The following is a 9,016-nucleotide window of genomic DNA, read 5'->3' as shown; positions in this document are numbered from 1 at the left end:
CGTAGAGTCAGTATGCATGTTTTGCATCATGCACTTGAACTTCAACTACTTCTTCTAGCATAGTCAAAGCGATTCAACATAGTATTAGTTTATGAACACATAATATTAGAACAAATGCTGTTATCACAACAAGATCCAACAAGACCACTGAAAAATAGTCACAATAAAAAAAACAGCGCATGAACGGGATCTAATCTCCTCTCTCCTCTTCTTCACCTGTTCATGATACCTGTTAACGTACAGTAGGTTATTCATTCCATAGGAGTTGTTTCCGTTTCCATTGGTTGACTTTTTTCCCCCGATTATCACAGCCGCTGTGTGGAAGGCTCTTACCCGTCAGCCCCGTTTTCCATCTTTGCTCTACTTCCATCTCAAGTCAACATGTCGAGGCAGAAGGCTAGCGCCCCAAACCAAACGAGGTTCTTGCTTCAGAAATATTCCTGTTAAAAAGGGAGTTTTGCTTCATTCCTGTCATTGAGTATTTCCTCACAGGGAGTTTTGCTGGTGTTTTCTTAAATCATTCACTACCAAAGACGGGTTTAGACATCTTTTAAGTTGTTTTGCATGAGAGGTGATGATGTAACTCCACAATAGAAAAATGGCTGGGATTGATGTGAAAAGTAGCCAACTACATTCATTCATTTTCTACCGCTTATCCTCACGAGGGTCGCGGGGGTGCTGGAGCCTATCGCGAGATATGCGGAGTACACCCTGGACTGGTCGCCGGCCAATCACAGGGCACATATAGACAAACAACCATTCACACTCACATTCATACCTATGGACAATTTGGAGTCGCCAATTAACCTAGCATGTTTTTGGAATGTGGGAGGAAGCAAACTCCACACAGAGATGGCCAAGGGTGGAATTGAACCCGGGTGTCCTAGCTGTGGGGCAGGCGAGCTAACCACTCCGTGCAACCCCAACTACATTTCAGATAAAAAATATTTTTGAAAGCTTTTTCCAAATAAATCATACTAGAAAGTCAATTGACTGTGTATTCATAAGAAAAATGCTTTACAAAGTCAATTTCAAATAAGTTCTATCCGTTTGGTGAAGACTGACATCATTTCATACCCTCTATTTCTTCAGGCACATTTTTCATGTAAAACCCAACAAAATCATGTTGCATCTCGTAAGATATTTGTTCAAACACGTAAACAGCTTTTTTGCTTGTGTAACCGTACTTGTGCCGACAACGTCAGGATGCACGAGGTGAAATAAACCTGTTGGGTCAAAGAGCTCCGGTTCCCCAGCTCCAATTGAATCTGTGTCAGATTTTTAGTGCAGGTACAGCTGCCACACCGCAGGCAACACAATGAAAATAAAAATGTCCTGTATGTCCTTTGTACCCATCGACCTACTACTCTAATGTCATTTAAGGCTTTGCTCTGTGTCCGGGCCACTGTAAAATTGAATTTCATGAGAAGTGCACTTTTTTTCCCCAATGGAATAAAATGTTAGTGCATATGAAAAATAAACATGACTTGCAGTATTTTAGGCCAGTGCTTCCAACATTTTTTGTAATAGTAAATAGTACCCCCCTCCCTCATAGAGGTTGATCATTCTTCCAAAAATAAAATGCACCACAAGTATTATGATTTTGGTGTAGCTGTGCCACAGGTTATTGTCTCCCTGGGGGAACTAGTTGTAGCACAAACATTCTACTTTATTGTCTGGCTTAAAATTAAATGAGTGCAAATATTGACCTATCAAATGTTTCCACATACCCCCTGCAATTTGCTCACATACTACTAGTAGTACGCATACCAGGTTGGGAATCACTGTATCAGGTGACTGAAGGTTATAATACAAATGATTAATCAGACATAATGCGGGTCAATTGTGTGAAGCGTGTTTGTGTGTGTACCCTGAAAGGTGCAGTCCTGGTGTTGCGCCAGCGTCTTCAGGGCCTGAGGTAGAGAAGGTGTGGATGCTTCTCTGACCGCGAGCGCTTTTTCCTCCTCTTTCTGTGTCAATGAAATGTTCTACGGAAACATTTATATTTTACAAATACTAACATTTGACCAAAGAGTATAATAATTGTGGCTATATAGTGGTTGCCCGTATCTGCCGCCTGTCGATGGACTGAAGGAAGCGGTCGCAGTGAGGCCGGCAGTCATACCTGGATATTGACGCTGAGGCCAATGTCCTCAATAAACTCTAAGGCAGGCGGCTCCTCTGCTTCAAGCTGTAACAGAGAGGATATTTTACTGCAGAGCATTCCATACAATCGTCTATTTAAAAGAATAATAATCATTTGAAATTGGGGGGCGTGAAGCGTGTAGGATTACCTTCGGTGCAGCCATGGATGATTGGTGAGGTTTTTCTGCTGGTTGAAGGCTGCAAGTGGCCTCCTCTTCTACATCAGGCAGGTCAAATGTGCCCTCCCCCAGGTACAGACTAACAGGGGTGACCTGGACGCACAACTGGACAATACATGAGATGTGAGTGCATGGACACCACCAGGTACCACATGCACTATTTCACTCAGTTGGCAGAGGATTGACACACAAGCTGCACAAGCTTTGAGGACTGTTTAAATGACTCACTGCTGCACTGGCTGAGGGGCTGCAGGCCTCCCCATATCCCTGCCTCATGAGGACCTGGTGGACGTAGACGTCTTTGTCGGTGTGGGTGTCACACAGGTAGAGCTGGAGCACATCTCCAGTGTAGCAATTCAGAGCGGCCACTAGGGTGCGATGACTGCAAAGTTTGACAAAGGAAGCGGTGGCCTCTAAAGTCCAAACCCCCTGCAATTGAGAAAACCTCCAGTTGTGAGATACCTGCAGCTTGATACTTTCCATTTATTCCTAAATGCATTGTCAAAACATCCTGCCAGCAAATATAACACTAAAATAACTTTTGGATTGTACCCAATTCAATTAATTTAACAGCTGATGTCTATGAAAGCGAAATGCTAAATGTTTTATGAAAGATGTGACGCTATAAACACTTTTTATTTCTAAAGTCAAATGCTTTCCTAAATGATGTACGGTCAATATATGCAGGAAATTCCAAATCCAATCGTTCAGTGGGATGTAAGCCAGAGACAACATTGTCAGGATGATGACAATGCAAAACCCTGCTTCTATGTATAACTAGAAAAGCTTACAGTTGCTGGTTTAATTCCAGCTAGTGATGACGGGACAGCTTGCGCTGGGACAGCGGAGAAACTTGACCTGAGAGGAAGAGAGGGGGAAAGCTGTAGCTTTGTAACAATAAATGTTTAAACACTTATCTTGTAAACGATGCCAACTTGAGAAACTTCAGGTCGGCCGTGTTCACAGTGATCATACTGCCAATGTCAACGAGGTACACCTCAACCCTGGTGGGGCTGAAAACCTGATGAATCACTCCCCGGTAGAAAAACATGGACTTGGATGACACACAGACGACCTGCCCCCGTCGGACAAATTGCTTTGGGAGGCGGTAGCGATCTGAGATTTCAGGAGAGGAGTAACATCGTCTAGAAGTTAACAAAGAAGACCGGTGCTGAAAATGAAGCTCATCTTTGATTTTGGACTCCCAAATCCTCCACTTACCTCATCTCAACCATCATGTCCTCGAAAGCTTGGACCTCCTCGCTCTCACTGAAATGGATATAGAAAAGCCCTGGAGACTCCACTTGTTCCACACTGACTTCTACCAACACTCGAGTGGCATGCTGAGTCGGCTGTTTAAGGTGTTGACTCTGCAGGGCATCCAGCGGAACAGTAGCGCTGCAGTAAACCTTAACGGCAGGGCACATCTCGGACAGCTAAAAACAAAAGTAAAGAGCAAATAAAGCAGAATGTCTATAATCTTTCCATACAACTATATTTGACCCTATAAAGCAGGGGTGCTCACACTTTTTCAGCATGCGAGCTACTTTTAAAATGACCGAGTCAAAATGATCTACCCACTACAAAAATGCAAAACATCTGTTTATTTTCAAATGTATTGAGGATTATTTGTACGTACAATGTATGTTGATGTACCTTACATAACCAAATGAGCCAATATTGCAAATCACACATAATTAACATTTTTTGTAATTACCTGAGTTTACTTTGATGACTTGCACTGAATTGAATCAGCCAGGGATGCATAGTCCGGACAGTAGCTGCTGATAGCCAGGTTAGCCAGGCAAACGCACTTCGAAAAAGACATTGTGAAAAAAAAAGTCCACCTCCCATTCCGTATGGAAGTGATACGTTTTTGCCTTTTTACTTGGTCCAGCTACTTCACTCATTTTAGTGACCATAAACTTTAGCGAGGGCTTAAAATCTGACGCGATTCGCCGACTAGCTTAGCACTTTGCATCGTTGTTTAAGCATGAGCGGTGACCTAAAGGTCAAAATTCAGTTGTCATCTGACTGGTTGTCCTGTATGTCAATCAAGTAACGGGGATGACGCTAGGATGATATTTTTTTAATGTCACGCCGCGATCGACCAGCGATCGACCAGTACCACCTCCGCGATCGACCGGTAGATCGCGATCGACTTAATGAGCACCCCTGCTATCAAGCATACATTTGCATTACTACATAGTATACTAGCATTGTCTTTGATTGCCTATTTAAGGTACGGCGGTCAAGTGGTTAGCACACAGACCTCACAGCTAGGAGACCAGGGTTCAATTCCACCCTCGGCCATCTCTGTGTGGAGTTTGCATGTTCTCCCCGTGCATGCGTGGGTTTTCTCCGGGTACTCCGGTTTCCTCCCACATTCCAAAAACATAGGTATGAATGTGAGTGTGAATGGTTGTTTGTCTATATGTGCCTTGTGATTGGCTGGCGACCAGTCCAGGGTGTACCTCGCCTCTCCTGGGATAGGACCCTCGTGAGGAAAAAGCGGGAGAAAATGAATGAATGAATGAATAATGTTTACCCTTTCTTGGTTCATAGAATGGTTGCTGGTCAATGGCTTTTTAACCTGGTCCACCGATACAATGTGATGGTCATCTTCCGCTTCGCCTTCCCAAAGAGACTCTCCAAAATGGCACCCATGTGACTGATTTATACCATCAAGCTGTCCTTTGATGAATAGATCGACATGTTTGATTCAAAAAGTGTCGCTTTCAGCTGTCATCTTCCATCAAGGAGAATCATGCATCTACCTGAATGGGAAAGTTCACCGTCCTGAATGTTCTTTACGATCCAGTGGTGTCCACCGTCATTCTCTGCGGGTTGCAGGTGGAAGATGTCGCCCATGGTGTCAACTAGCTCAGTGACACTGACAAAGCCGTGCTCTTTGAGTGGCAGGTCTTCACCAAAAAGCCTCTGAAAAGTAATAAGCGACATGAGACATGCTGAATGAGCTCAGTTTATAATTTCACCATACTTTACAGTTGACTATGTTCTTATACGGATGTTTGTGCCGCATACAAAATGTGCAGCCTTCAAATTTGTATTGTTGGCAAAATATAATTAATTGAAGTGGATTCTTATTTGTGACTTTATAGTGTGAGTGTGGATGGCTGTCTATATGTGCCCTGCAAATGTGGTGTACCCCGCCTATTCTTAATATTATTATTATTTATTGTTTTATTGGGACTGTTTCCTGTGAAACTGTGATTCTTACCTTATATTCTTCAGGTAGATCGTGGACTGATAATCCACAGTCACTTTGGCTGACAACCTAAATCATGAAAAGTTTCATATTAAAGACTAGTACTACTACTACTGCTATGTATTTGATAGGGATGACAGAATCAAAAACAACAAGAAATCCTATTCTGAGCATATTCACTTATCGGGGTCAAGTCTGGAACCAATTAACCGTGATAAATGCGGGCTTACTGTATATTACATTATACACATTACACATAGATGTACAGAATAAAATAAATGAAAAAAATGTCACAGTGGCTAACTGTGATCATAATAAAAGTTATAATAAAAGTGTTCTGAATGAAAAGTGTGGACAAACCTTTAGCAGCTTCTCTTTCAGCTCATGATTTATAGTGCCAGCAATTCCATTCTCAACAATTTGCTGGCGAAAGTCCTCTTCCAGCTAGAATTAGAGAGAGAAGAGTGAAGGGTGAAAGTGCTATGAATAAAAATGACTGCCCAAGACTGATATTGTTCATCAGGTTAGTATGCCAAATTTCACCTTTAGGAAATGTTGATGAAAGAGACTTTCCTGGCAGGGCTTCGATTCCGATTCTTGGTTCTGCTCAATCACTTGCGGATTAGGAATGGAATTTGTTGACTCAGCGTGGGCAGAATTCCCGGTTAAATGTGATGGCACATCCACTAGAAGGAAGCAGAGGTTTTTGTTTGTCGCTTATCAGTCTGATTGTGTTTTTTTCATCTGGCTTTCAGATTAATTAAGTACAGAGTACAGATTAATTCCAGCATTTCCAAAGCAATCTTTCTCACTTTAATACCTTGAGATTTAGTTGAGATCGGGACTCTTGTATTAGCTGTGGGAGTAACCGCCTTGGCTGCGTCAGTGCTGCTCAGTTGGGCATCGTATGTTCTCAGCAGGCGTTTGGGCAGCATTTGGTCTTTCAGGGACAGGATGGAGCCAAACCTGCCGTGCTGGAACAGGACTAGATCGTCAGCAGCTTGCAGCATCTCTCCGGTAGAGTAGAAGCCGTAATCATGGACACGCAGAGGGTAGCCAAAGCATCGCAAAAAGCAATTATCCAGTTCTGACAGCTTTAGAGGACCCTGGAACATCAGAAAGATTGGAGTATTTCTGAGTAGATCTCAGCGTATAGCCTGGTCATATATCTCATCTCGTTTCATATTATCCACATACTGTATTGTATATAACTCGGGGAAAAACTGTTGCTTTTGTTAATACTTGGGTTGTTTATATTGTTTATTTTTCTATATTGTGTATTTTGTACTGCTTAACTGACTCTGTACTGGCATATCTTAATCTCAATCTTAATCTTATTTGTGATGGTGCAATATCTGGATTGATATTCAATTTTGGGTGGGGATACAACTGTGGAAGCACAACTAAATAAATAATAACGCTGTGGTCATACCTGGGAGAGGAGGAGGCGTAATTTTGCCCTCAGCTGGGGAGGGAGCGCCGGAGGAGCACCACCCCGTCTGGGAAGAATCACTGAGGGTGGCTGGTAAGAACTGCGGTGTGAAAAGGACTTTTCTTTTCTTCTCTTATCCGCATTGGATGTACGCTGCTTAGCTACCAGTTGCTCAATATTTCGGGTGGACTCATCACTCACAGCTGTGGAGGCAAAGGAAAGTGTTTCAACAGGACTTGTTGAGGTGTTTAATTTAATTATTCAAAGCATTGCGAAGAGCAAACATATTTAATTTACCCTTCAAGAATATGCTGCTATCCTCTCTGAAGTTGACTGACACCACATCAGGCATGTTGTTTACCATATCCATGACGTTTCTGAAGCCCAGGCGTTTGAGAGGTAGAGGATGACCTAACATGGTGTTGTAGTCCCGTCTGAGTTGGTCAGGGTCCAAACCCATTTTAGATGAAATGAGTAAGGAGCGGACATCCTTCTTAAGATTTGCCAAAATGTTGTCCTGGTTCATCTTGTCTGATGACGTCTGTAGTGTAGCAGGAGACAATATCACCTCGTGGAACCTCGTTTTTCGACATTAATCCATTCAAAAATATTAAACCCAAAACCGTCATCTTCTTTTTCAAAGTTCTGGTGCTTGCAATTTTTTTTTTAGCTGTCCTAAATTTTAAAAAAAAGGACAAATTCACCTGTCACTCAAAAATACGCAGTGCGCCTGAATGCCTCAACAGCACAGGACACAGGGCTTGACTGGAGGAGGGGGGGCAAGGAGACATGCAGAGTTATTTATCATCCTGTGTGTGTTCTGTAAACAAATAAACCACCTACATACACATAAGGATTCCCCTGCAGACTTTCTCTACAAACTATTATTACACTAAAATATGCATATTTAAGCAAATGATACATATTTTTCCCTAAACACCGATAGGTATTATACTACAGTAATGTTACCCTAATGTTTGGGGAGACACAATCAGAGGCTTACAGTAACACTTAAACGGCTTAGTTACACTTTCTATAATGAGTAATATGAGTTTAAAGGTGACTATAGGGATGCTATTTCATGTCTAGAGGGCTCTAACAATGTAACGTATTTAGAAAGTTGTAAACATATTTTCTACTGGGCCTTTGTGCTGGAGGACGCCAAGAAGTGGACTGAAAATATATACTGAAAGTATATATCTGGTCTATTTTCAAATAGCTTTGTTTATTTTTTACTGTTTGTATTCTTAAGCTGTATAAATTACTATCTTTTTCTTAACTGAGCATGACTTATTGCTTGAACAATGTTGACATCCACTTAAAGAGACTTATTGAATACACAATATGTATGAACACAATTCCTCATCATTGGGTGCTATAAGGCTTTGGCTCAGAGTTAAATTAAACAAAATAAACAATCCAATCTATAGGCTGCATAAGATGTCTGAGATGAAAACGTAGACACTGGTAAACAATATAAAAAAGGCACAAAAGAGGACAGAATGGCTTTTATCAAAGTAAACAGGTGATTATCATATATGCTGATTGGAAATGGATCAGGCCTACTTCTAATGTAGCTGAAACTATACGCCAAACGTGACATTTTCATGGAAAAATTACCGCGAAAATAACAACGTTGTTTAAGTAGGCAAAAAAACGTTTTAATGTTCTCTGGGACAGGTAAATATTATGTCGACAACCATTTTTTCATATTATGAAGTCCAAAAGGCCCCCACGAACTATTAGCTTGTAGCTTCACAACTACATAAATATTTGCTACTTGATTCGGTTTCAAAAATATCAATAATTATGTTCCACAATATTTATCAAACTTATTCAAGCGTGCACAAGCGTATCAATAATTGTTTTGTTCGCATGTTCGTCTTCGCCATCGACATGCTAACCTACCTGTCAGTGTGTGTTGAGCAAGGACATTAGACTTAATAGGACCTGCCAATTACACGCAAATGAATGGAACACAGTGTAGTACGCTATGGCGCGGGAAATCCGCCATGATGGTGAGCGCGAGAG

At 41.7% G+C, this 9,016-nt stretch overlaps 1 protein-coding gene across 2 annotated transcripts; it reads right to left on the bottom strand.

Moving 5' to 3' along the window:
• On the bottom strand, window positions 1-9,016 carry LOC131129139 (tudor domain-containing protein 5-like). 2 transcript variants are annotated; one of them, XM_058072332.2, is made up of 18 exons: window positions 8,894-9,016; window positions 7,283-7,526; window positions 6,986-7,188; window positions 6,374-6,659; window positions 6,097-6,239; window positions 5,914-5,997; window positions 5,566-5,622; window positions 5,102-5,264; window positions 4,873-5,018; window positions 3,546-3,760; window positions 3,260-3,469; window positions 3,116-3,182; window positions 2,553-2,753; window positions 2,295-2,429; window positions 2,126-2,191; window positions 1,871-1,988; window positions 334-440; window positions 1-229 (listed from the first exon to the last, which is right to left on the bottom strand). In XM_058072332.2, the coding sequence occupies exons 2-17, from the start codon at window positions 7,509-7,511 to the stop codon at window positions 361-363; spliced, it is 2,403 nt and encodes an 800-aa protein (XP_057928315.2). In that variant the 5' UTR covers window positions 7,512-7,526; window positions 8,894-9,016; the 3' UTR covers window positions 1-229; window positions 334-360. The 2 variants fall into 2 exon arrangements, with proteins under 2 accessions (XP_057928315.2, XP_057928317.2); XM_058072334.2 differs by having other exon boundaries at window positions 1,871-1,970.

This window comes from Doryrhamphus excisus, linkage group LG4 (genome assembly GCF_037039965.1).
Source record: "Doryrhamphus excisus strain RoL-2023G ecotype Guam linkage group LG4, RoL_Dexc_Guam_v1.1, whole genome shotgun sequence".
Lineage (NCBI taxonomy): Eukaryota > Metazoa > Chordata > Actinopteri > Syngnathiformes > Syngnathidae > Doryrhamphus > Doryrhamphus excisus.
The sequence above is the reverse complement of the archived record's forward strand: the minus strand, read 5'-3'. Positions and strand labels throughout refer to the sequence as shown.

Excerpts from the sequence above, each read along its gene's own strand:
- LOC131129139 (XM_058072332.2), bottom strand. The coding sequence starts at position 7,511 with ATGAACCAGGACAACATTTTGGCAAATCTTAAGAAGGATGTCCGCTCC. Across the intron at positions 6,240-6,373 it reads GATCTCAACTAAATCTCAAG|TGGATGTGCCATCACATTTA; the intron begins GTATTAAAGTGA and ends GCTTCCTTCTAG. Across the intron at positions 2,192-2,294 it reads CATCCATGGCTGCACCGAAG|CTTGAAGCAGAGGAGCCGCC; the intron begins GTAATCCTACAC and ends TCTCTGTTACAG.